Source organism: Sorex fumeus, unplaced genomic scaffold (assembly GCF_029834395.1).
Source record: "Sorex fumeus unplaced genomic scaffold, SorFum_2.1 ptg000122l, whole genome shotgun sequence".
Classification (NCBI taxonomy): Eukaryota; Metazoa; Chordata; class Mammalia; order Eulipotyphla; family Soricidae; genus Sorex; species Sorex fumeus.
In genome coordinates, this window is record NW_026606179.1 from 54,875,812 (window position 1) to 54,902,925 (window position 27,114).

The 27,114-nt window shown below is 48.9% G+C and overlaps 1 protein-coding gene across 1 annotated transcript; it reads right to left on the reverse strand.

The window, feature by feature from the left end:
• Window positions 1-1,654: 1,654 nt before the first annotated feature.
• On the reverse strand, window positions 1,655-26,493 carry MLKL (mixed lineage kinase domain like pseudokinase). The gene is made up of 11 exons (XM_056136745.1): window positions 26,420-26,493; window positions 23,370-23,819; window positions 18,670-18,741; window positions 16,478-16,658; window positions 11,605-11,702; window positions 10,756-10,891; window positions 7,975-8,056; window positions 6,879-7,030; window positions 6,348-6,397; window positions 5,729-5,869; window positions 1,655-1,809 (listed from the first exon to the last, which is right to left on the reverse strand). The coding sequence occupies exons 1-11, from the start codon at window positions 26,490-26,492 to the stop codon at window positions 1,778-1,780; spliced, it is 1,467 nt and encodes a 488-aa protein (XP_055992720.1). The 5' UTR covers window position 26,493; the 3' UTR covers window positions 1,655-1,777.
• Window positions 26,494-27,114: the final 621 nt, after the last annotated feature.

Genomic DNA, 27,114 nt, shown 5'->3' on the forward strand with positions numbered 1-27,114 from the left:
AGTACTGTGGGTAGGGCGCTTGCCTACCTGGGTTTTGATCTTCGGCTTCTCATCCTGTCCCCTGAGCACTTCTAGGAGTGGTTCCTGAGTGCAGTCAGGCGTGATCCCAAAGTTAAAACAAAGAGCAAGCCCTCAAGTGATATGGGTAAGGAGATATAAAAAGTCAATAATTATGTAATTGGAATCCAAGGAGGAGAGAGTCAGAGGAAATAAACGACTTTAGAAAAGAGCGGGTATATTTATAGGTTTGGGGTGCTCTAGTGAACCTGATCTGCCTCTTCACCCACACAGGCCACTGTCCCTGCATACCCTGCAACGGCGCTGCAAGATGCCTCAGGCAGCTGAGTGGTTAGTTCCACTTGTCAGTGGTGGTACACGTGCATAAAATGGTGGGGCTTTCTCAGTTTCATCCAGTTCTCTGCTTCGTGCTCACCCGCCACATCTTTTCCAGCAGCTCTGGCTGCAAGTCAAAGGTCTCTGTGAGGCTGAAGTGGAGCCATGACAGGCTCCACAAAACTCAGCAGGCCTAAATTTTAGTTTCCCCTATCAGGAAGTCCGGACTTATCAGAAAACAGTATCATCCTGGGCAGATAAACCGCCCTGTGGCAACGGCCTATCGGATTAGGGGGCAGTGGCACCCAGCCAAACAGACAGGGCCTAGGGAATGAAGTCACGGGACTGGGCGGGGACCAAGAACTGGAAACATAATGCTGGTTCCTTAAGTCACAGGACTGGACAGGGACCAGAACTGGAAACATAGTGCCGGTTCCTAGAAAAATGCTGTTATGCAACCAAACCCTATGTAAACTGTTCAGAATTCGGAGCCGGGTCCATGTCAAGACTCCACAGTGTTGGATGAGACTTTGGACCCTAGCTCGAGCTAGCAATAAAGGGGTCTTGCATTTGCATCCTCGCATCTGGTCTGGTCAATGTATCAGCGAAACTCCCCTCCCGGGACAACCCAGTCTTAAGCAGAATCAGCTCATTGTGGGAGAAGGACCTGCTGGCCTTGAGATGTTGGAGTTAAGCTTGCTCTTATGCCAGCTCATTCCTGGCATAAGCCCAAGCAGCTCCTCAAGACCAGAGTAGACATGGGTGTGTGTGTGTGTGTGTGGTTTATAGCATTCGGAGAGTGCAGGAGCAAGAAGAAAAATATTTAAAGGTAGGCGCTGGAGAGAGAATACAGTGGATAGGGCACAGCCTTGCATGTTGCCAACCCAGGTTCCATCCCCAGCACCCCATACGGTTCCTAAGCCCTGCTATGAGTGATCCCTGAGCCAGAGCCAGGAGCAAATACTGAGCATGGGGTTGACTCCCAAATTTGAAAACATTATTATGCACCCCCTGTTCCAAATAGAAAAAAAGAATTCAAAATGGAGTCAAAACTTGTGTGAATTCTAAAGCTTTAGATCTAGAAGAAAGCTGAAGATTGCCATGACCTGAGGTTCATAAAAACAAAACGTGAGGGCCTGGAAGATAGCTCAATGGATATAATGCTTTGTATGAAGAACCCTGGATTCCAACAAACCCAGCATTCCATGGTGTTCCCAGCACATCCCAGAGGTTTGGATTCAGAAAGATATTTGGTTTTATAAAACATCAATCTCAGTTACTACTATCAAATGCATATATTTGGAAATTTCACTAGAAGCAAAATACATTTTGTAAACCAGAAATTGTTCTGTTTGCGACATAAAAGTAATGCCTTCTTGTGCCCACAAATACTATGAGAGAGCTGTGCCTCCTCCTGCTTCTCATCCACTCCGCAGTTTCAGTTTCAGCCCAAGGAAGACAGCATTTCAATGATTTCTGTGAAGGAATGAATGAACAGAAAGTTAGAAAATATCCAAGCTGAGAGTCAAGCTAGGAACACAGGACTTTTTACACTATACAGTAGTGCAAAAACAGCATCCCCTCTGGTCAGGCTGATAACTAAAGGAAAAAAAAATGTGCACTGGGGCCCAAGTGATAGTACATATGCCTTGCACGCAGCTGACTGGGGTTTAATTCCTGGCATCCCATAATGTTCCATGAGCACCTCCAGGAGTAATTTCTGAGTGCAAATCCAGGAGTAACCCCTCAACATCACCTGGTGTGATTCCCACCAACACCCCCCCCCAAAAAAAAAAGTGCATTAATGCTATTGTGATAAGAAGTTCCCTTCTAACTAGGCCGATTTTTTTCCCCTTGCACGGAATGAACCAAAGGTCCTACTCTTGTGAAGCATGTGCTCAATGCCTAGGTCTAAAATACAAATAATTTCTGGGACTGGTAATCTTTCATCCTAATAGGAATTAATCTCAAGTAGTAATTCTTTTATCCTAGAAGGGTACCCATTTGTAAAGAGCCTGGAAGAGGAAGGAAGAAGACAAAGGAAAGTCTGAAAGACAGGAAGGTGCAATGTAAAACCGTAGTCAGCTTCTCATCCACACTGAAAGCATGTTCTTCAGGAAGCACAGCTGAGTCTACTCTTCCGCTTTCCCGTGTCCAAGAAAAAGTTTCATAAAAAACCTAAACCCAATCAGCCTAATCAGTGGCTGAATAAATAGCAGTACTTCTAAATATAAAAAAAAAAAAACTAAACCATGGGGCCAGAACCACAGTAGAGCAGGAAGGGCATTTGCCTCGCACATGGCACACCCGGGTTCGATCCCCGGCATCCCATATGGTCCCCTGAGCACTGCCAGGAGTGATTCTGGGATGCAGAGCCCGGAGTAACCCCTGAGCATCGTCAGGTGTGACCCAAAGTAAAAAAAAAAAAAAACCCTAGACCACTGAAGCTGTCTGGCAGCTATTGGAAAACCTGGGAACATGGAGCCCATCACGTGATCTAGGGCTGAATGCACAAAGATACACATACAATGAGTTGGCTGGGAGAAACCATCCACACAGGCCACAGACTGATGGTCATATGACAAAGTTTATTTGGGGATAACAATGATTCCACAGGGGCAAAAGGAATGCATTATGTGTGGAGCATGAAATGGGAAGAGAAAGGTGAAATCTATGGTTACGTGGGCTATATGGGACGGAGTGTCATGAGATATCACAGGGTCTCTATGAGCTAATGCAGAAGCAGAACAGTAAGTTTTCAGATACCACAAGTGTGTGTCGGCTCCCCTGTCTCAAGCCCTGGCTGCTGTCAACTGCAAGGCCATCAAGCTAGACTAATCATTGGGGAATGTCAATTGGTCCCCTAGCACCAGCTAGACCTCATCAAGGCCAGGCTTCAGAGCTTTTTCTCACAATCCCAGCAGCCTAGATGGTTAAGGAGTTGTGCCAGGAAGAATTCCAACAGACCCTGATTTTGATTGAGAATGGGGGTCGTGGGAGTTGGGTAACACCTGATGATGCTCAGGGGCTGCTCCTGGTTCATGCTCGGGTGACTCCTGGCAGTGCTCATGCGACCATATGCCATGCTGGTAATCTAACCAGTGTTGGCAGCATGAAAGTCAAGTGCCTGACAAGTTCTATCTCTCTGCCACCAATGCTTTTGGTACTTAATGCCAAAAAGTCAGCATGGGGATAAAGGAAGCAGAAGGAGAAGGAATGAAATTAACTCCTAGGTGTCTATTACAGAGCTTCATGAGAAGACCTTGCCAAAGGCATCAGTAAATCCTGACGTCTTTAGAAATGGTCTCAATGACTAAACTGCTGTCCCCTTTATTCCTTCCCCTTTATTCCTCTCTCATCATCAAGCTCCTGTTGTCCAAGACACTCTCCTGGGTGCCCAGGATATTAGCATAAGAATGTGTGAAGGTCTCTAAGAACAAGTACTGGGAGAATTAAACTATTCACCATAGCAGAAAGGATAAGGGCTGTTCGTGGTTGTCTCATGGACTCCTACAGATCATAATGTTGAGCAAGTGACGAAAGTAAACCATTCAAATACAAAGTTATTACACAGAAGAAACCAGATAATATACTGCACCTGGGTTATAAAACTATGGACAAATGTTTACTATTCTATTTCGGGCAGTGGTTAACCTTTGAGAGAAAGGAAAGGAAGTGAAAAGATAGTTTCTAAGTCAGGGGCAAAATTCTGTTCTTTAACAAGAATATGTTCTTTCACACTTTCACATGATTTTTGAAAAAAAAAAGCCACATCTATTGGACCGAGGACATTGTACAGGGGGCAAGGCACTTTCTTTGCCTATTGCTCACCCTGCTTCTATCCCATAACTCTATATGGTTCCCTGAGCATCATCAGATGTGGACCCAGGCACAGAGCCAGGAATAGCCCCTAAGCACTACACATACTCCATTACAGCATCACATATTGCAGTAAAGACATTTTAGTCCATTTTTGAATTCTGTAGCAACTTTGAGTAGAAACAGTTCCCCAGTGTGGGGCTGTTTTATGTAAACCACCAAGTCTTCTATGTGGTGTTTTGTGGAAAGTCTGAGAGTTTGTGATCATGAATAAGAAAATAGGGGCTGGAGTGAGAGTACTGAGGGAGGGCATTTGACTTGCATGTAGTCGGCCCAGGTTCAATCCCTGGCATCCCCGAGCACCGCCAGGGGTAATTCCTGAGTGCAGAGCCAGAAATAATAACCCCCTGAGCACTGCCTGATGTGACCCAAAAAGCACCCCCCCAAAAAAAAAAATAGGAAAGGAAAATGTGCTCAAGAGACTGTGTAAGAAATTGGAAGGGGCTGGAGAGATAGCACAGCGGGTAGGGCGTTTCCCTTGCACGCGGCTGACCCAGGTTCGATTCCCAGCATCCCATATGGTCCCCTGAGGGGTAACTCCTGATTGCAGAGCCAGGAGTAACCCCTGTGCATCGCCGGGTGTGACCCAAAAATAAAAAAAAAAAAACAAAGAAATTGGAAAAGCAGAGATAACATGGGAAGCCAAACATCTGGGGAGAGAAAAACAAACTATACCAAGGATACTGAAAACGAAGAGAAAGGGGAGAATGCAGAGGCCAGACACCTGTACCCCTCTCCTTCTGAGGGGAGCAGAAAGGAAGGAAAGAGAATAGGGAGGGGCTGAAGAAAACATTAAGGTTGAGTAATCAGCTCCACTCCAAGCTAAGCAGTATCCTGAGGCCAGGGTTTCCAAATTCTTGTACCACAGATGTTTGGGTGGAATAATTCTTTGCTGCAAGAGGTTGCCCTGTGTATTTCTCAAAGTTTGGTAGCATCTATTCCATCTACTAAAAGCCAGAAGCACTCCCCACCCCATTTCACCTCCTGAGAAGGACAACCCACAATGTCTTTAGCTGTTGCCCTGTCCCCCAAAGAGAAAAATCACCCCTGGTCGTAAACCACAAAGGAAAACTTAATGTCAAATTACAATGTGGGGGCTGGAGCGATAGCACAGCGGATAGGGCATTTGCCTTGCACGCAGTCGACCCGGGTTCGATTCCCAGCATTCCATATGGTCTCCTGAGCACCACCAGGAGTAATTCCTGAGTGCAGAGCCAGGAGGAATCCCTGTGCATCGCCGTGTGTGGCCCAAAAAGTGGGAAAAAATTACAATGTTATCTGTGCTCTCTGGATCAGAAGGAAAGCTACCCCCTGGGGCTGGTGATAGTACAGTAAGATGCTTGCCTTGCATGCATTCGACCTGAGTTTGATCTCCGGCATTCCATATGGTACCCTGAGCACTGCCAGGAGTAATTCCTGAGTGCGGAACCTTGAGTAACCCCTAAGTACTGCCAGGTGTAGCTCCCAACCAAACAAACAAGAAAAACCCGCGCGCACACACAAAAAAGAAGCCTACCCTCAACCTTCGGCCGCTCCGAGGGTTCATAAGCCCGGCACCTGTTAATGATCTCCTGCAACTTGAAAGGGCAGTCTTCACCCAATGGTTCCTGGTGCTGGTTTTCAACCACCCGTTGGTAGAGAGTCTGAGAATTGCAGCCTGGAATGAAGACGACAGAAAGGAAGATTTAGGGCTGGAGAGAGAGGACAGGGCTAAGGTGCTTGCCTTGCATCCCTGTTGATCCCTGGGCATCACAAGGAATGACCCCTGAGCGCTTCTGGGTGCAGCCCCTAAACAAAACATGGCACAGCTGTCTGAATGCTGATGGGCCAGAGATAGCACAGGAAGTCAGGAACTTGTCTTGAACGCAACAACCCAGGTTCAAATCCCTGGCACAACATACTGTCCCATAAAAGCCAGGAATAGCCCCTGAGCATTGCCAGATGTGGCCCGAACCCACCCGCACCCCCAAATTAAAAAAAAAGAACTAGGGACTTTGGGTCTCAAGGAAACAAGCGCTTCCAATGAGCCCACTAAGCACTCCCACAATGCACACATGGGAGTGTAAAGCTCCCCGGACAGGAAGGTGTGTGGGTGTGCTCTACTGGACCCAACCGCAGAACTGGGTACTGCTTACCTTCAAATGGGATCTTCCCGGTAGCGATTTCCCAGAGGACAATTCCAAAGCTAAAAGAAAACATTCTTCTATTCATTTCCAGGAACTCAACAAAACTGGAACTCAAAAATCATGCTTGGGGGGCTGGAGTGATAGCACAGCGGGTAGGGCCTTGCACGCAGCTGACCCGGGTTTGATTCTCAGCATCCCATATGGTCCCCCGAGCACCGCCAGGAGTAATTCCTGAGTGCATGAGCCAGGAATAACCCCTGTGCATTGCCGGGTGTGACCCAAAAAGCAAAAAAAAAAAAAAAAATCATGCTTGGGGGCTGGAGCAATAGCACAGCGGGTAGGGCATTTGCCTTGCACGCGGCTGACCCGGGTTCGATTCCCAGCATCTCATATGGTCCCCTGAGCACCTGCTGAGTGCAGAGCCAAGAGTAACCTCTGTGCATCGCCAGGTGTGACCCAAAAAGCAAAAAAAAAAAAATCATGCTTGGCTAGGACTGCCCCATCTTCTCAGTTCAAGTTCATTTGAGAATACAGAGTTACCTGTATATTTCGGCTTCCATGTCATATGTATCATAGACATTCTTCAGTCTCTGAGGTGAGCGGTATACTGAGGAATTGATTCCCTCCTCTCTCTTTCTTTTAGTTTCTCGTCTGATGGAAGTCTGTGTTTTGCTCAACTCAAACCCTGCCAGCTAAACAGAGACAGAAGCAGCAGGATCTTGGGTGGATGGGAGGAGAGGGCAGAGCTAGGAGCTGCACGTGACTCTGAAGGATGGCATTTCACCTTTGAGATGCGTTTCCAGCCCAGGGGTCTCTTCTGGCATTACGTACACCAAAAGAGAAAACACAAAAAGTTTCTTCTCTCTAAGACAGGGCAATGGGATGGGTATTTGATCATTGTATAATTGAAACCCAAGCACAAAAATTTGTAAGTCTACAACTGTACCTCATGATATCTCACTAATAAAATTTTTTTTTAAAAATTAAGAAAAAAATGTAAAACAGGGCAATGGTCTTTTGCAAACTACAATACCCAAAAGGAGAGAGAGAACAAAAGGGAATGCTCTGCCACAGAGGCAGGGTGGGATGGAGGGGATGGGGGGTGGGAGGGATACTGGGATCCGTGGTGGTGGGAAATGGGTACTGGTGGAGGGATGGGTATTTGATCATTGTATAATTGAAACCCAAGCACAAAAATTTGTAAATCTACAACTGTACCTCATGGTGTCTCACTAATAAAAATTTTAAAATTTAAAAAAATAATAAAATAAAAAATTAAAATAAAACAGGGCAATGGGAGGGCCTGGGGAGATGGTTCAATGGTTAAAAGTATCTACCTTAAAAGTGTGAGACCATGATGGTGCCAGAGCAATAGTACATGGAGTAGGGCACTTACCTTGAACACAGCCAACCCGGGGTTGATCCCTGGCACCACTCAGATCCCTGAGCCCCACCAGGAGTGATCCCTGGGCTCAAGGTCAGGAGGAAGCCCTGATCACAGGTGGGGCCCAAAATGAAATAAAAAACTGCATTTTGTGGGTGGAAGTTAAGGTACATGCTTGCATGCAGCTGACCCCAGCCGGGAGGAAGGCAGTGAAGCCCGCAGGGGTCCCCCATTGGAACTGAGGCCTCTCACCTTCACCTGAAAGCCTTTTGCCACCAGGAAGCTGGCGCTGCTGATTTTTTGGTGGAGCTCGGGCTTGACACTCTGGTGCAGCCTGTGGGAGCAGAGGCAGGGAGTGGGTGACCCTGGCTGGGCCGGAGGAGTGGTCAGGCCTTCCTCCAGGGCAGCCTCACATGGCTAGACCAGGGAAGTGGGATTCCAAGGCTACAGCAACACAAAGCTGCCCCTGAATACTGCCCGTGACGTATTTCCTGCTTGGTCACAGCTTGGTCGGATTCCCTGTGCTGTGGAATAAGTGACCTCCTGCCTTAGGTTGTTATCACCGAGTCGTCCTGGGGTTCACTTCTCCCGGAAGCAAATCATCGGCCATGGACTTGGGCACCAATCATTATTTGGGGAGAGGGCAAATCTGACAGCACTCTGGGCCTGTATGTGGTGCCAGGACTTGAACCAGGGTCTCAGTGGCAGCACACCGATTCTTAAGAATCTCTGTACTAACTTAGCAGGGAGAGCACTGGCTTTGCACGTGGCCCACCTGTTTTTTCTTGTTGTTGTTGTTTTTTGCTTTTTGGGTCACACTCGGCGATGCACAAGGGATACTCCTGGCTCTGCACTCAGAAATTACTCCAAACCCGGGTTGGCCGCGTGCAAGGCAAACGCCCTACCCACTGTGCTCCAGCCGGTAGGAGTAATTCTTGAGTAGAAAGCCTGTAGTAACCTCTGAGTACAGCCAGGTGTGGCCCCAAAACAAACAAATAAGAAGCTCTGTACTACCTCTGGGCTCCCATTTAGGTTATTCCTAGAATGTTTTTAGAAATAGTACAGGCCTTCTGCATTGTCTTTCCTAGTTAGCCCTCATATCTGGGCTATTTGAAAGTAGGGCATTGGTTACAAGGACTGATCTGGGTTCGATCCCCAGCATCCCATATGGTTCTTCAGCCCCTCCAGGAATGATCCTTAAGCACAGTGGCACAAGTAAGCCCAGAGTACCAGAGTACCGCAAGGTATGCCCCAAAAGCAAATAAATAAACCAAAAAAAACTATGAAGTAAACAATGGTCAGCCTTTTGCATATGGTAGAAATCAAAGAACAAAAGGTCTTGTGGACCGGGGAGGTAAACGAATCAGAGAACTCGCACTTAAGAACAGCTAGAATCTGCAAATAATATAGAGGGTAAGATGCAAATAAGATGCATCTTATTTTGGATGATTGGTGAATTTCTTTTAGGTATATGCATGTTCCCAAAATTGCATGGGACATACATTAAAAAGTTCTTTATTGGGGCTGGAGTGATAGCACAGCGGGTAGGGCATTTGCCTTGCATGCGGCCGACCCGGGTTTGATTCCCAGCATCCCATATAGTCCCCTGAGCACCTCCAGGAGTAATTCCTGAATGCAGAGTCAGGAGTAAAGCCTGTGCATTGCCAGGTGTGACCCAAAAAGCAAAAAAAAAAAGTTCTTTATTGTAAGGCTGGGATGCAGCTCACAGTACAGCACAATGCCCCAGGCCTGTGAGACGTGGGTTTGATGTTTGATTGCTGGCACTGGGGGGGGGGGGGCAGGGGGGGAGTTATTGCTGGGGTAGGGAGCTGGCTCCTACTGTGCAAGCTTTGGGTGGGGAAGGAACCACTGATAGGACAGCCACCCAAGGACTCAGGAGAAGTTCAAAAGTAATACAAAACATCACTTATCAGAACTCGGATTTTAGTACAAGATGTCATATGTACTAAAGACATATGCCATATGTACTAAAGACATAGATGTCATATGTACTAAAGACAGATGTCATATGTCCCAAAGACACAGGACAAAGATCACTTGCCTTGCATGTGATCAACCCTGGACCAACCCTATCTGGTACCTAGGCCCAGGCAGGAGTGATTCCCAAGCACAGAGGTAGGAGTAAGTTCTCAGCACCACCAGGTGTGGTCCAAGGGCCCAAACAGAAAGGAAACCTGAGGTGTCTCGGGTAATATCCAGCACAGACACTAAACAATCATTCCTTGCTTTTCTGAAATTCCAAGATAACTCGGCATTTTGCATTTTGCTTTGCTGTGCCTGGTGACTTCAGGAGTAAGTCCTATTCAGTTGCCCAGGCTGCCCAGGTTTAGATTCAACACTCAAGGGGCTGGAGCGACAGTACAGCGGGTAGGGGACTATCTTCAACATAGGGTACAGCCTTGCAAGCAGGTTCCTGGGTTCCATCCCCAGTATCCCATATGGCCCCCAAGCACCGCCAGGATTAAGTCGTGAGTGCAGAGCCAGGAGTTAACCCAGAGTATTGGTGGGTGTTGTTACTGTGTTTGGCATATCAAATACTCTCGGTAGCTTGCCGGGCTCTCTGAGAGGGGCGGAGGAATCGAACTCGAGTCGGTCATGTTGGCCGCTTGTAAGGCGAACGCCCTACCCGCTGTGCTATCGCTCCAGCCCTAATACAAAATAAAATTTCAACACCGAAGGGGCCAGAGACATAATTTAAAGTGCTGAACACGTTCTGCACTCAGAACACATGTCCCCCAAGCGCTGCCAGGAGTGACGCCAAGAACAGAACCAGAAGTAGTCCCAAAGGCCTCCTGATATGGCCCAAAGGCAGCAACAACAAAATTCAGCAATGGAGTCTGTAAGCTGCCGCTCTCTGGGCTAAGGCTCTCTCTCTGGGCTGACAACTAAGGAATTCATTACTCACAGTCATTAAATACTTATGGAAGGGGACACACTCAGGAATACTCTCTAGCAATCTCTGGGTTTCTCAGATACTTCTGGGGGTCCTTCTCACTCACACCCAGGAGGTACCTGTTCAAGCCTCTGGCAGCGCCGAGCATGAGGATGACGCGCTCAGCCAGCGTCAGGTCCTTCCTGGAAGCCAGCAGGTCCCTGAGGCTGCCGAGTTCGCAGTACTCCATGACGATGGAGAATTGTGGGTCAGTCCCTGATGGGAGAGGGTCAGCCCTGGTCAGCATCCAGCCTCCTGCCCTCCCCCCACAGACCCCCGTGTTCCCCACTCTCCACTCCCATTTCACTCTATTTGCTCCCTGATCTCTCCGAATGGGTCAAACCTCAAACTTGCAATTATCTTCCTCATGGTATTCGCCATGTGGCAATTCCACGTTAGCATTAGGAATCTGAGAAGTGTCAACTGTCGGGTTTTATTCCTAAAGATGCCAAAAGGGCTTATTGGACATATGTGGAAGGCAGGAAGGACGGCGGGACAACGGGATCTACACAAGCATGGAAGGTGGGAGACTTGGGTTCAATTCCTGATACTGAGAGGTCCCCTGAGCACCAAGCCATGAGCAGATGCCTGAGTACCAGCGGAAGTTGCCCCCAAGCTAAAAACAAAAACAAAGGTCAAGTACTCAGAATAACCCTGAGTACTGCTCCAGGAGCGACCCCTAGAACAATATATAGAAATAAAAATATGAGTGCGATAAGTAAAATGCTTGTCTCTGCACCTGGCTGACCTGGGTTCAATATCCTGCACCGCCTATATTCCCCCATCCCAGGAATGATTCTCAGACCATAGAACCAAGAGTAGGCCCTGAGCACTGCTGGGTGTGGCCCCCAAACCAACCAAACAAACAAACAAACACAACGCATTTTGCTGCAGAAGCAGGATGAGAGACCCACCCCTGAGTTCCTTACCTGTCTCATCAATGAAAATCCCAAAGATACGCAGGATATTGGGAGAATCAAATTTCTTCATAGTTCTGATCTCCTTATTAAAAGTCTTTTTCACCATTCTAAAAGAACAAAAGGGGATATTAGGGTTTCAGGACTGTACAGGCTCTGGGAGAACATTAAGCACATTTAGGCTGACTGAGTCTGTGTATGAGGTATGAAGGGTTGTCGGGGTCTTCTGGCACTGTGATGAGCATAGCCACGAAGGGCAGCAGCAGCGTGTACTGACAATTAGACAACATCAACGAACCTCGAACGCTTGATGAGACCCTGACTTGGCTCCCTGGCACAACCAGGTGCAGACTCGATTTTCTTTTTTATAAAGTTTTTCATGGAGAGGATTCACAGGGCTGGAGTGCAAGCTTTGCCTGTGAGAGCCACATGAATGACCCCCAGCACCACATGGTCCTCTAGCACCACGGGAAGTGGCCAAAAGATAAACAAACTTGAAAACTATGCCAAGTGAAAGAAGCCAGATATGGAGACCACTTACTCTCAGACATGCACTGCACATCCAAACGAAGCTCTATATACCCACTGCGTGGATTGTGTAATCAAAAAATAAAAAGGTGGCGCGCGCTCTCTCTCCACGTGTGTTCGGTGGTTAAGGCCATACTCCCACTCCGGATGGCTGACAGCGATGGATAAAAGGAGGGTAAAATGGGAGGCAGGCTGGTTGGTGATCAGCTGTCATTTATCCCATTCTCCCCACATGCCTGTTCCAGTCTCACTAAGCTCCCCATTCCAAGCTAGTCTCTCGACGCTCTGTCTCTCAGCCTTGGTCTTGACAACCTCCAATACTTGGGGGTAGCAACCACACAGGTGAGGCAGCACAATCAACATATGTAAAGGCCCTTCCTTCCAGGAAGTGCTTCTAGGAGATCAGGAGATCCACTTAAGGGCCAAATACCATCAAGGAGTATGTTTCTCCTGTCCTAAGTCCAACAACCATAAACTATGCAAAGAACATAAGGGAAGGAGTCTGAGGCTGAAATGGAGTCATGACAGGCTCCACTTTAAGACCGAAACTCAACAGGCCTAAGTTTCAGTTCCCTCATCAGAAAGACCCGACTTCTCAAAGAACAATATCATTCTGGACAGGTAAGCAACACCATGGCAAGAACCTATCAGAATAGGGGACATGGGCAGTGGTGCCCAGCCAAGCAGAGAGGGCCGAGCGAATGGAGTCACAGGATGAACAGGGACCAAGAATTGGAAACATAATGTTGGTCCCTGAAGTCACAGGACCTGACAGGGACCAGAATTGAAAACATACTGCCAGTTCCTAGAAAAAAATGCTGTTATGTAACCAAACCCTATATAAGCTGCTCAGAATTCAGAGTCGGGGTCCTTGTCTAGGCTCCACTGCGTTGGATGAGACTTGGACCCTAACTCGAGCTAGCAATAAAGGGGCTTTGCATTTGCAGCCTCGCGCCTGGTCTGGTCAATGTGCGAGCAAAACTCCCTTCCCGGGACATAGCAGGAGGAAAGCAAGATTTCAGAGATTTCTGAGGAATTTGGCTTTACAAGTCACAGGGAGTGCTTAGGGGAAATGAGTGATTAACCAATAGAGAAAGCAGAGCACAGAGAAGTTAAAGATGAGTACCGAAACCTCTGATTCCGGAAGGCACGCCCACAACCCGCCCCCCCAGCGTCATCTTTACAGCACACAGCAACAAAGAAGAAAACCGCTGGGGGGGCTCCACAGCTCCCGGAGAATGCTCCAGGTCTCAAACAGAGCCAAGATCACCAGGAAGTCCCAGATGGGGTAGGTGCTGCATCCCGCCTTCTCCAGATGGAACCCCGGTGACCATGAGCCTCTACAAGCATAGCTCAGGCATGCGGGAACCAGGACATTTATTCCAAACCATGCAGCTGCATAAGCAGCCACGCGACATCTCCTTATATACAAAGTGATCAATGGAAAGTAAATCATCCAATGTTTCTCCCTGAAAATCAGGCTTAACTCTCTTGCAAACCACAACACCCAAAAGGAGAGAGAGAACAGAGGAGAATGCCCTGCCACAGAGGCGGGGGGATGGGGGGGATGGGGGTGATGGGGAGTGGGAGGGATACTAGGATCCGTGGTGGTGGGAAATAGGCACTGGTGGAGGGATGGGTATTCAAAATAAATAAATAAATAAATAAATAAAGTTTTTTTTAAAAAAGGTGAGTTCCGAGGAAATGGGAGTGCTTCAGGAGCATTGTGATGGGTATTACTCAATAAACCTAAGCTCCTAGTGGCAGAGGAGCAGGCACAAACCAATGTTATCCTACAGTGGATGAAGAGATGCCATGGAGACAGCTCAAAAGAATGCAGTATATGCTTTGCATTCTAAAGGCCCTAAGTTCAGGCTTGAACGTTCACAGGATGCCAAGTGCAACCACATGTGACCCTGGTGGCTCCCAGCACCGCAGGCTCTCAGCAGCACCAACCTGCCAGGCCTTTGCGTAAGGCCATCACTAAAAAGTGGCCCCCAGATCTGGGGAGGTTGCCTCAATACCCCCAGCTCCCAAGAAAAGTTAGGCTCTACCTAGTATTACAAATAATTCAAGAGGTTTTCAGGACTAAACATAAAAAAATTAAATTGTAGAGGTTGTTTTCCTGGGTTTCGGGGCCACATCTGGTAGTGCTCAGGGTTTACTCCTGGATCTGTGCACAGGAATCACTCTTGGCGGGACTCAGGAAACAACACAAGGAGACAAGAGATTGAACCCAGGTTGGCTGCGTGCAAGGCAAGCACCTTACCCACCGAACTATCTCTCTGATCTCCTCCTTGGCAAGAGTAAAGATGGTAAGTGATTCATGTCCACTTTATACAAGGATGTTCCACAAACTAGTGAGATAAAAAAAAAAAAACAGGAATTGCTGGGGCCGGAGTGATAGTACAATGGGGAGGGCATTTTGCCTTACACATGGCCAACCTGGGTTCAATCCCTGGCATTCCATATGGTCCCCCAGCACTGTCAGGAGAAATTCCTAAGTGCAGAGCCAGGAGTAACCCCCGAGCATTGTTTGGTGTGACCCAAAAAGAAAAAAAAAAGGTACCACAACTGTGATGGATGAAAGAGTAGAGGATGTGAACAGGGAATACACGGTAGCAGAAATGAAACAGGAGAAATTCCCAGTACTGGACACTTGGTATTTCTGAGTAAAGTGAGAATGCAGGAAGAACAAATCCATGCTGTAAAGGGAGAGGGACCAGAGTAATCGTGTAGCAGGTAGGGTGCTTGCCTTGCACACATTCAACCCAGGTTCGATTCCCAGCACCCAATATGGTACCCTGAGCACTGCCTGGAATGATTTCTGAGTGAAGAGCCAGGAGGAATCCTGAGCACCACCGGGTACATCCCAAAATCAAACACAAAAAGGGGGTTGAGGGCTAGCTTGTGTTGAGGCTCTGGACTGTGATACCTCAGTTATGGTTAGTTAGATCTCTGAGCTCTGGGGATGCAGCTTCCACAACAAAAAGGTTGAAACAAACTAGAAAGCTGGGTGATGTCACTAGTTGGTGGCACTTGGTCAAGAATCAAGCAAGCCTTGCCACTCTCCGGGGGGTTTACAGCCCTTTCTGAAGTTATTTAGTAATACTGGTCAATATCAGAGTCAATTTCAGACCCCAGATCTGATCCATCATTTCCACTCCAAAGAATACAGCTCAAAGAAATTCACACAGAAGCCCATTAGTGATGCTTGTGGGGTTTTATTTTAGGCCAAAGATGGAAATGCACTGGGTCCAGGGAGGAGCCATAATGCAGCGTGTAGTGCGTTTGCCTTGCATACGAGGACTCAGGTTTGATCCCCAGCACCCCAGAACATCCCCCTAGAACCGCCAGGAGTAATTCCTGAGTGAAGAGCCAGGAGGTACCTCTGAGCATGGCCTGGTATGACCCAAAAAGCCAAAAAAAGAAATGGATTGGGTTCCACCCCTAGATGCCTGGGTAAAGTATAGACTCCAACCAGACAGCAGCAGTCAGAAGGAAAGGGCTGCTGCGGGTACTGTTTCATAGAGCTGGGGAAAATGGGTGTATAAAGGGACTGGATAGTATTGGGGTGAAGGCATTTGCTCTGCATGGTATTGTGACTGACCTGGGTTCAATCCCCAAGACTGCAAGATCCCCTAAACACCTCTGGGTGCGACCCCAAAGATACTCTCCAACAAAAGAAAAACCTGAAAGTTCTCAAGAAAAGTTGGCCACAGACTTTGTGACATTTGGGCGCACTTCCACATGCTAACAACAAATACATTTCAGAACCCAGACTGTGTTTTCCTGGCCTTGGTGAAAGCCGCAGTGTACTCCCACAAGATAATAAATACAGCTTAGCCAAGCACAGTGTTATCTAGACAGGATGGGAAACTGACAAACAGGACCGAAAAGTACTTTTCAAAAGTATCTAAAAACCTCAACAAAGAAGAAAGTCTTTAGACTAGAGGCTGAAAGAGACAGAGGTGGTTTTTCCTTTGTTGTTGGCTTTAGGGTCACACCTGGCAGTGCTCAGGGTTACTATGGCCCTGCAGCAGTCACTCCTGCTGGTGCTTAGGGGACCAAATGGGGTGCCAGGGATCAAATTCGTCAGCTGCATGCAAGGCAATCACCCTTCCTATCGAACTACTTATCTAGCCCCTAGGCTAGAGCCTTAATCTCTATACCAGGCTTCTCTGTCACTGGAAGACATGCTTTGCTTTAAGTCTGGACTCATTTAACCAAACAGGTTAATGAGTTCCCGATCTAAATGAAGGTTTTATTTCTCTCTATTATTTTCCCTTTCTCTATTACAGGTAAGAAATTAAGCGATACAAAGTAATATGTGAGAGATTTCTATAAATATACTTACTCAACACTTTCCGCTTGGGACTTGAATACCTTTATGGCCACAGGAGAGTTATAGTATTCTCCTTGATAAATTTTGCTGGATTCATCTTCCCTTAGCAGGACCCATTCTCGTCCGGTAAGCTCCTCCTTCTTAATCTCCTTGATTGGTTCTTGTGGGGGCGCCCTCCTAGATTTCTGTATGACTGAACTCAGCCCAGGAGAGAAGGAGACAACAGCATATGAGCGGAGGAACGGGACCAGGAGCACAGACTCTGATCACACAGCCAAGGGAAGCCTCAAGGCTGGCCCAAAGCTTCAGAGGGCCAGCGAGGGCTTCAGAGCCTCAGAGTGACCAGCGGAGACACAGATGCTTCATAGGAAAGTAGTCAGGCATTGGGGCTGGAGAGATAGTACAGTGGGTAGGGCTCTTGCCCCGAAAACGGCCAATAGCCAATTCAGGTTCAATCCCAGGCATATTCCCCCCCAACCCCCGCCAGCCCCCAAAGCACTGTCAAGGAGTGATTCTAAGTGCAGAGCCAGGAGTAAGCCCTGAGTATCTCCAGGAATGCCCTCCCCCCAAACACACACACACACACACACACACACACACACACACACACACACACGTCAGGCGCTTCATTTCCCTCCTTCTAACTTGCGGCCTCTCCAACTTCCACTCATCTTTTTGTTCTCCCCACTCCTGCTGCCACAGACTCTGAACTGTGCACCACATTTTATCCTGTCATCTCCCATCTACTGGTTAGTTCCACAGCTCAAGTTCACTGACTCTGAGGCTATGTGCAGAGCTAGTCTTTCCCCAGACTGCCCAGGATGGGGGAGGGGGGGCTCGCCTTGCATCTATGAAGTTTGTCTTCATAAATTATATAATAAATATCAAAGGGGAGGGGAACATGAAAAAAAGAATAGGGGCTGGAGTGATAGCACAGTGGGTAAGGCGTTTGCCTTGCACGCAGCCGACCCGGGTTCGATTCCCAGCATCCCATATGGTCCCCTGAGCACTGCCAGGAGTGATTTCTGAGTGCAAAGCCAGGAGGTAACCCCTGAGCATCGCCAGGTGTGACCCAAAAAGCAAAAAAAAAAAAAAAAGAATAGTTTCTTTCTCTCTTTCTTTTTGCATCACACCTAGCAGTGCACAGGAGTTACTCCTGGCTCTGCACTCGGGAATTACTCCTGGCAGCGTTGGGGGACCATCTGGGATGGATGCTGGGAATCGAACCCAAGTTGACCGCGTGCAAGGCAAATGCTCTATCCACCGTGCTATCGCTCCAGTCCCTAAAAAGAACATTTTCAAAGAGATGGAAAAGATGGAAAGGCTACCCTCCTATTATGGTTCCAATTATTCAGTTGAATAAAAAGGGGGCAAGAAAAACAAAGAAAAGAGATGAAAGAGCAAAGAAGAGACAAAAGAATGTATATATTTTTCAAAAACAGGATGTCTTTCTTGTTGCTTTTTAGTAGGTCACTGCAGGAGTAAGCTGCTGTGTCTCAGAACAAAAATGGGGGGAGGAGAGACATCCAAAAAGGGAGGTGGCTGGGCCAGAGTGGTAGCACAGCAGGGAGGGCGTTTGCCCTGCACGCGGCCAACCCAGGTTCGATCCCCAGCATCCCACGTGGTTCCCTGAGCACAGAGTAATTCCTAAGTACAGAGCCAGGAATAACTCTTGAGCATCACTGGGTGTGGCCCCAAAGCTCAACCCCACCCCCCACCCCCCAAAAAAGGGAGGTGGCCTGTGACCAGATTCCTAGCAGTCTATTTTCGACCCCTTCCCTCCTCCACACTGCCGGGATCTGGAGTATGCAGATACTCCCTGATGTACAGGAGCGAAAGCAACATCTACAGTTCGATGCGAAATGCTGTCTCGAGCAGCGAGGTCCATGGTGTGGTGCCAGCCTGTAGGTGCAGGAAGGCCTAAAAATCCCGATGCTTAGTGGTGCCAATCTAAGGACCAGATGCAGGGCAGGAGCCAGTCAGGTGGAAAAAGGTTGAATAACGCTACCCTGGGGACATTTCAACAGATTGATGGGCTCCAGAATAGGTTCAGACAAAAGCTACTCCTTGCCATCAGCGCATATCACCCCCTGGCTACTTCTGGCCCAGCCCAAAAGGCAGACAAGGAACTGGGGGAGACGATTTCCGGAAGAAGCCTGGGAGAGGCTGCGGCAGTCAGGTCGGCTGGGCACCAGATAACTCACCCTCCAAGTTTTGCAAGGCTATCTTCAGGGCTTTTCCAAGTTCCGTCAAGGCTGCTTCTCCCGATTTGCTTTCTGCAGAAAAAGAGCAGCAAATAGTCAAAAACCGAAATGCAGGAAAAGAAAAGACAGGAGAGGACGTCCATCTGCAGCACTGCTCACGAATTTTCAGCTGTTTCCTTCTAGCACAATAGCAGTTCCCTGAAATAGGACTGGGAAAAAAATGTCGGCCTCGCTTATCATCATCAAATCAAAGCAAGGAAGATACCGTCTCATGCCAGTGCCCCTGGCTCACATCACAAAGAACAACATCAACCAGTGTCAGCATGGATGTGGAGGAACAGGGACCCTCATTCACTGCTGGTGGGAATGGAAACTGGTACCAACCTCTTTAGAAAATAACGCAAACATTTCTTTTCTTTTCTTTGGAGGGGGACTGTTAAACTCGGCAATGTTCAGGGGTCACTCCTGGCTCTGCACTCTGGAATTACTCCTGGTGGTGCTCTGGGGACCATATGGGATGCCCGGGTGTGAACCCAGGCCAGTCGCATGCAAGGCAAGTGCCCTCTCTACTGTCCTATCACTCCAGTTCAATGTGCACATTTCTTAAAACACTAGGAATTGAGCTTCCATAGGACCCAGCAATTCCACTTCCTGGCATCTACCCCAAGGGTTCAAAAACCATTCAGAAAAGATATTTGTACTTCTTATGTTCACTGCAGCAGGATCTACAATGATTTAAATCTAGAAATAGGAGGCCAGAGCAATAGTACAGTGATTACGGTGCTTGTCTAGCATACGGCTGACTTGGGTTAGATCCCCAGCATCAAATATGGTCCCCCTGAACAAAAAGTAACAAAATAGGAGACTAACACCCAAGAATATCCAAGATAAGTACCAGGACGTTTACTCCATGGCTTGGAGGCCGCCGCACACGCTAGGGGAAAAGGCAGCTCAGATAGAGAAGGGAGCACCAAATAAAGGGTGTTGGGAAGATCCGTCCAGGATGGGAGATGCATGCTGAAAGTAGACTATAGACCGAACATGATTGCCACTCAGGCCTCTTTTGCAAACCACAGCAACCAAAAGGAGAGAGAGAACAAAAGGGAATGCCCTGCCACAGGGGTGGGGTGGGATGGGGAGGATCGGGGGTGGGAGGGATACTGGGAGCATTGGAGGTGGAGAATGGGCACTGGTGGAGGGATGGGTACTCAATCATTGTATAACTGAAACCCAAGCACAAAAATTTGTAAGTCTACAACTGTACCTCATGGTGTTTCACTAATAAAAATTTAAAATATATATATATGGTCTCCCGAGGACAGCAAGGAATAATTCCTTGGTGGAGAACCAAGCGTAAGCCTGAGCATCGCCGGGTGTGGCCCCCAAAGTCAATAAATAAATCTGGAAACAACCCAAGAACAGATGACTGGATAAAGAAACTGTGGTGCATATACACGCTGAAATGCTACTCGGCTTCGAGAAAAGCTGAAATCATGCAATTTGCTCCCTCATGGATGTTCGATATGCCAAACACAGTAACAACTAAGTCTCCAATGGAGAAGTTACTGGGCCTGTTCGAGCAAATCGATGAACAACAGGAGGACAGTGACAGTGACAGTGATGGATGTGGAGAGTATCATACTGAGTGAAGTCAGTCAGAAGGAGAGAGACAGAGAATGAGCTTTCTCATAGGTGGGATACAAAGAAACACATGCCCAAAGGCTGCAGAAATTGAGAACTTGCCTTCAGTAGGAAGTACTGGGACAATGCAGAGGGAAGCAGACCCTCGAGGAGGCGGGGAAATGTTTTATGCACGGAGCCCTGCCATTATCAGTATTGTAAACCACAGTGGCTAAAACTTAAACAGAAAAAGAAATGAGTAAGAGGCTGGAGTGAGGGCTCAGAGAGCTGGAGCACTTGTTTTGCATGTCGGAGCCCAAATTGATCCCCCATACCTCATGATCTCCTGGGCTTCTGGGAGAACCCTCCAGCACAGAGCTGGGGGCTGGGGTTTGGCAAAGACCAAAAAATAAAATTCAAATTGAATGAGAGAAAAATGGGACAATGAAGCCCATTATTTTTGACATGGCACTATCTAAAGCATATCTGGAAAGAAAAAGAAAAAGAGAGAGCAGAGAGAGCAAGAGAGCAAGAGAGTGAGAGCAAGAGAGAGAGAGAGAGAGAGAGAGAGAGAGAGAGAGAGAAGAAATGTCAAGGAGGTTCAAGTCCCTATCAAGGTGCCAAGAAATGAAACTTCCTGGAAGGAAACTCGCTCCCTTGGTGAGTGTCCTGGGTTCAGCCCAGATTTGCCCAGATTTGAGTTTTCTATGGTTCTTTTGGCATTTGGGGCGACAGTGGTACTCAGAGCGTGGAGGTGGGCTCCTGGGAGGTTGAGATCAAACCAGGGGCCAGTCCAGTCACCCAAGACATTTCTCCAGCCCAGTCTGTTGTATGTATTATTTATTTTAAATTTTAAGCCATACCTGGCTGTCCCAGGGGCCTAGTCCTGGCTCTCCTCTCAGAGATCACTCCGGGTGGGATTCAGGGGACCATACGGGGTGCGGCGGAGCAAACTCGGTAGGCACATGCAAGGCCAGCGCCTTACAGCTGCACTATCTCTCCAGACCCTTGATTTTATTTATTTATCTGTTTTATTTATTTATCTATTTTATTTATTTTTTTTTTGCTTTTTGGGTCACACCCAGCAATGCACAGGGGTTACTCCTGGCTCTGTGCTCAGGAATTACCCCTGACGGTGCTCAGGGGACCATATGGGATGCTGGGAATTGAACCCGGGTCGGCCGTGTGCAAGGCAAACACCCTACCCGCTGTGCTATTGCTCCAGCCCCTTGATTTTATTTTTGTTCGGAGGCACTGCCAAAGAGGCTCCAGCTAACCCTGGCTCTGTGCTCTGGGGTGACCCCTGGTGGTGCAGTGTTGGGGGCCCCCCCACGAAACACAAGACAAGAACCTTAATCCTGTGCTCTCTCTCCAGCACCCCCCCCCCCCCACTGTTGCTCAGTTCACAGCAGAGTCTAATATACCCGGATCCATACACTCATAAACATGTTTAGAAATTGAGGGGCCAGGTGGGGCTCAAATAAAAAGCACGGGCTTGATGCCTGACACTACGAAAATAGGAGAAAAAGAATGATCGTAAATACACATTTAGGGCCAGAGTGCTAGCACAGGGGACAAGGCACTTGTCCTGCACACAGCTGTCCCGAGCTCAATCACAAACACCACAAATGGTCTCAAAATTACTTCCAGGAGTGATCCCTGAGCGTAGAGTCAGGAATAAGCCCTGACAACTGCTAGGTGTGACCCCAAAACCAGGGGGGAAAAGTACTATATACGCCCGATTGAGAAGGGTTCGATTCCTCCGCCCCTCTCGGAGAGCCCGGCAAGCTACTGAGAGTATCTCGCCCGCACAGCAAAGCCTGGCAAGCTCTCCGTGACGAATTCGATATGCCAAACACAGTAACAACAAGTCTAAAAAATGGAGATGTTACTGGGCCCGCGCAAGCAAATCGATGAACAATGGGAGGACAATGACAGTGACAGTGATAGTGACGCTGGTCATTTATCTGGCTCATGAAGATCCCATAATACAGGAGAGGTTTATGGATATTTTTATGGGAGAATATTTAAGATCAGTGGGTGAGAAAAGCAGGAAACGAAACTGTAGTTTTTAGTATACTATTGTGAAACAACAGATGTAATTACTTAAATCTCCCCGGAGGTCACTCAACACACTGGTAAGAGATCACATCTGGGTTGGAGAGAATGCCCAGTTTGAAGCCATTTGCCTTGCACGTGGCTGACTCCCGTAAGATGCCCAGCACTGCATGTGGTCACCCTCCTCCAGCAGTGCCAGGAGTGACCCCTGGGCATTTCAAGGTACAGCCCAGATTCTGCCCCACCCCACCCAGAAAAAAAGAGAATGACTACATCTGGAAATGGGCCCTTAAGGTCAAAGATAAAAGGGAGATTTACATCCCCTGCTGGTACTTTTTGCTAGTTAACTAATGAATTCTGGGGCTGGAGTGATAGCACAACGGGTAAGGCGTTTGCCTTGCACGTGGCCTGACCAGGGTTCGATTCCCAGCATCCCATATGGTCCCCCAAGCATGGCCAGGAGTAATTTCCTGAGTGTATGAACCAGGAGTAACTCCTGTGCATCACTGGGTGTGACCCAAAAAGCAAAAAAAAAAAAAAAAAAACTCTAATGAATTCTTTCTCCTTAGTAATTGACAATCTTTTTTTTTTTCTTTTTGGTTCACACCCGGCGATGCACAGGAGTTACTCCTGGTTCATACACTCAGGAATTACTCTTGGCGGTGCTCGGGGGACCATATGGGATGCTGGGAATTGAACCTAGGTCGGCTGCGTGCAAGGCAAATGCCTTATCTGCTGTGCTATTGCTCCAGCCCCATAATTGACAATCTTAACAGAAGGGCCCTGGAAGAAAAATAAGACTTAAAGGAATTTGCTTCTAGAGTTCCTGAGACCCATGAATGAGAACGGAGAGGCAAAGAGAGGCTCAGTCAAATTCCCCAGGCCTCCAATGGCCTCCCTAACCTTCACCTCCTCTCCCCATGCCCGGCCCAGGTCACATAAAGACACCCGCTCAACGCTTTCTTCCCTCCTGCTGCTCTGGCAAATCCAGGAGAGACCGAAAGGTGCCCGTCCACACTTACCCTCCTCAATGGCTCGACTGTCGTCCTCTGCGTCCTGCTGGTCTTCCTCTGGCCAAGAGGTCCTGTGGCTAGTGCCGGTCAGCAGCAGGAGCTGATGCGTCTGGAGCGTGAAGGACAGCTGCTCCCAGGCGTGGCTCAGACTCGTATTCACATCTCCGAAGAGGATTTTGTTTTGGTTTGCTCTTATAAACTTCTCGATGTTAGACCTCTTGCTGAACTTTTCCACCTGCTGCTTTGCTTCCTCAAGGACAGCATGGAAGCCGTCGAGGGCGGCCACTACATCGGGGGCCAGGCACACCTCTCCCTGGGCCTGCAGCTTCTGCAGCGGCTCCAGCAGGCCCCTGACCCGGTGCGCCAGGCGCTTGCACTGTTTCTGGCCGTATTTCATCTCGTCACACATTTTGTAGATTGACTTGGCCACAGAGAAGATATTCCCCAATGAAGTCATACCTGGAGGAAACTCAAAGGATTTTGTTAAGTTCCAGAATTTCCTGTAAATTTAGTGTGTGTGTGTGTGTAAGAGGTGTGTGTGTGTGTGTGTGTGTGTGTGTGGGCGCGCACACACTCATGCTGCCTTTGTTTTGAGACCACACCTGGTGATGCTCAGGACATCCCTCAAGCTCTGTACTTAGGGATCATTCCTGGTGGGGAGTGGGGGGCCATCTTAGAAACTTAGAAACTTCAGGGCTGGAAGCACAGCAGGTAGGGCGTTTGCCTTGCACGCGGCCGACCCGGGTTCGATTCCCAGCGTCCCATATGGTCCCCTGAGCACCGCCAGGAGTAATTCCTGAGTGAGAGCCAGGAGTAACCCCTGTGCATTGCCAGGTGTGACCCAAAAAGAAAAAAAAAAGAAAAAAGAAACGTAAGAAACTTAGAAACTTCTCGATATTAGACCTCTTGCTGAACTGGGCCCTTAAGGTCAAAGATAAAAGGGAGATTTATTTCCTCTGCTAGTACTTTTTGCTAGTTAACTCTAATAAATTCACCCTGTATGGGGGACCATACAGGGTGCCAGGAATCAAGCCTGGGTCCGCTATATGAAAGGCAAATTCCCTACTTTCTGTACTATCATTCCAGCCCCTGTAGATTCATTATTGGGCTAAGGGAACACCAGTAGCTTCTGTGACTGATTTTTTGGTTTGTTTTTAGGTCATGCTTGGCAATGCTCAGGAGCTACTCCTAGCTCAGTGCTCAGGGCATTACCAGTGCTGGGGATTGGACTGGACTTCCAGCATGCAAAGTTTTGCACTGGTCCTTTGAGCCATTTCCCAGGTGTATGGCTGTCACTACCACCCAAGGTAGTGGTTGGGGCTTCTTCCTGGTTCTGTGCTCATGGATCACTCCTGGCAGGGATCAGGGGTGGGACGGGATGCTGGCATCAAACCTGGGTCAGTCTGGTACAAGGCAAACGATCTAAGGCTGTACTATTGCTTTGGCCCCTCTCCATCATTTTCATGTAAAGCAGAGATGGCTGGACTGCCCACAAACTGTTCTGCTCCGTTGAAGGAGTCAGCCCAGAAAGGCTCAGGCTTCCTTATGGCTCACGTGGCCATGTGACTCATTTCCACCAATGGGTGTGTGCGGATAGGGTCAGTGCTCCTTCCAGCTGGGGCAGGAAGTCTTTCTTCCATAGTCAGTTGGTGCCAGAATGTTGTAACTCTGGGGGTTGGGGGTGTGGGTGGGGAAGCTCTGAGAAGGAAGGGAAGAAGACCAAGGAGGCAGAATCCTGACCCCTGCATCTCTGCCGGGGGAAGAACTGCACACAGACCCAGAACTTCAGCCATGGACTGCTGAGGAAGAAAGTAATAAACATCCTCCTTTGGTAATAATAAACAACCCATCCTATTTGGGTTAAATCTCTTCAGCCTATTCTAACAAATACATCCTGCCAAAATACAGAGGTGACTCTAGGATGGTGGCGGAGGAAAGTTTGGCTCTGTCTAAAGAAGGCTGGGGGGGCTGGAGAGATAGCACAACGGGCAGGGCGTTTGCGTTGCAAGCGGCCAACCCGGGTTCGATTCCCAGCATCCCATATGATCCCCTGAGCACCGCCAGGAATAACTCCTGAGTGCAGAGCCAGGAGTAACCCCTGTGCATCGCCAGGTGTGACCCCCCCAAAATAAATAAATAAATAAAATAAAAAATAAAGAAAGAAAGAAGGCTGGGGACTCCCGTCTAGGCACCAACTCTTCAAAAATCAAGAGTCCTGGCTGGGGCGCATGCCTTGCATGCATAGTGTGTCCCTCATCATCAGGAGGGACCCCTGCATAGAGCCTTGAGTAGCCCCTGAGTACTGGCCCCACATGGCCCAACATCCAGAAAGAGAGCTGAAATGGAAAAAAAACGTAAGGTGACAAGGTACAAAGCTGGCCAGGGCTCCCAAATGTAAAACTAACCCAACAGTTTCACTAAAGCTCCCAGTGGTGGAGGTGGTGGTGGGAGGCGACCCTCCTGAGGACGGCCCCACTGCACCAATGAATGGGAACACCCCAACGAGCAAAATCGCAAAATCCCAACTCCCAGGGGTGTATCTGGGTATTGAAACCAAAACCACTTTTTTAAAAGTAATAGTGTGGGGGCTGGACCCATGTGAAGGACAGGGCGCTTGCCTTCAAAGCGGTGGGCCTGGGATTTAAAATCCCGGGCGCCCCTCTAGTCTTCAGGTCTCTCCCCAGGAGTGATTCCTGGATGCAGAGCTGGGAATAACCCCGGGGCATAGCCGGGTGTGAGCCCCGAACCAAAATAAATGAAGTAAATACAAAAATGAACCAAGCTGCGGGGCGGGGGTGGGAGAGGAGGAAGAGCACGACCAGCCTCGGTCATTTCCCACCTGACCCCCGAGAGTTCGCCCCCTCTAGGGCTACTTGCAAAAGCGCCCCCTCGACCTCACTGCCTCATGTCTTTTTACGCCAGACAGTGCAGAAAGTTCCAGCAGGAAGACAAGAAACGAAACCAACCAACGCACGGGGAATTCCGTCACCAGAGGCGGGCCGGGGGGCCTCCCCGCGCGCCCACCCGGGGCTCCCGCCGCCCCGACGGCGCGCGCTCACCTGCGTCCCCGCCGGCCGGGCTGTCCGCGCCGTTCCAGAACACACCAACGCCGCCGGGGCGAGGTCTGCGCATGCGGGGGATTCCCAAGGCCCGGGAGCGGCCGGTGGTGGTGGGGTGCGGTGGACGCCACTCCCGCTGGTTTCCAAAGCCCGAGCCCCGAGGCCACCGCAGGGAGCCAGTCCCCGCCCCAAGCGCGGTGGGAGGGCGGAGGGCGAAGCCCTGCCCGTTAGCGCCCACGTCTTCCCACTCCCCCGCCTCTACCCGCGCCCCCCCTAAACACTCCCCCAGCTCTGCTGCCCACCCCCAGCACGGGGGGGCCCTAGGACCCCTAAGTGCTCAGAGAGCCCCTCCTTCAGTCCCTATGGGAACCTCCCCCTGGCTTTGGCACACTGTCACCTCCCCTGATTCACTCCCAGGGAGTCTGGGGTCTCTCCTCTGCTGGGGCTTGAGTTAAGAAGCGGGAAGTTAAGTTAAGAAGGGGGGAGTCTGTGAATTAAGACGGTAAGGGCAGAGTTTGGGGAGAGCACGGGGAGCAGAACACGGTGGGAGCCCTGGAGAGGCTACTTACATTCTTCTTCTTATTGTAATTTTTGCCTTTTGGGTCACGCCTGGCGATGCTCAGAGGTTACTCCTGGCTCTGCACTCAGGAATTACACCTGGCGGTGCTCAGGGGACCCAGGGATCAAACCCTGGT

Excerpts from the sequence above, each read along its gene's own strand:
- MLKL (XM_056136745.1), bottom strand. The coding sequence starts at position 26,492 with ATGCGCAGACCTCGCCCCGGCGGCGTTGGTGTGTTCTGGAACGGCGCG. Across the intron at positions 10,892-11,604 it reads GATTTTCATTGATGAGACAG|GGACTGACCCACAATTCTCC; the intron begins GTAAGGAACTCA and ends CTCTCCCATCAG. Across the intron at positions 5,870-6,347 it reads CGGGAAGATCCCATTTGAAG|GCTGCAATTCTCAGACTCTC; the intron begins GTAAGCAGTACC and ends TCTTCATTCCAG.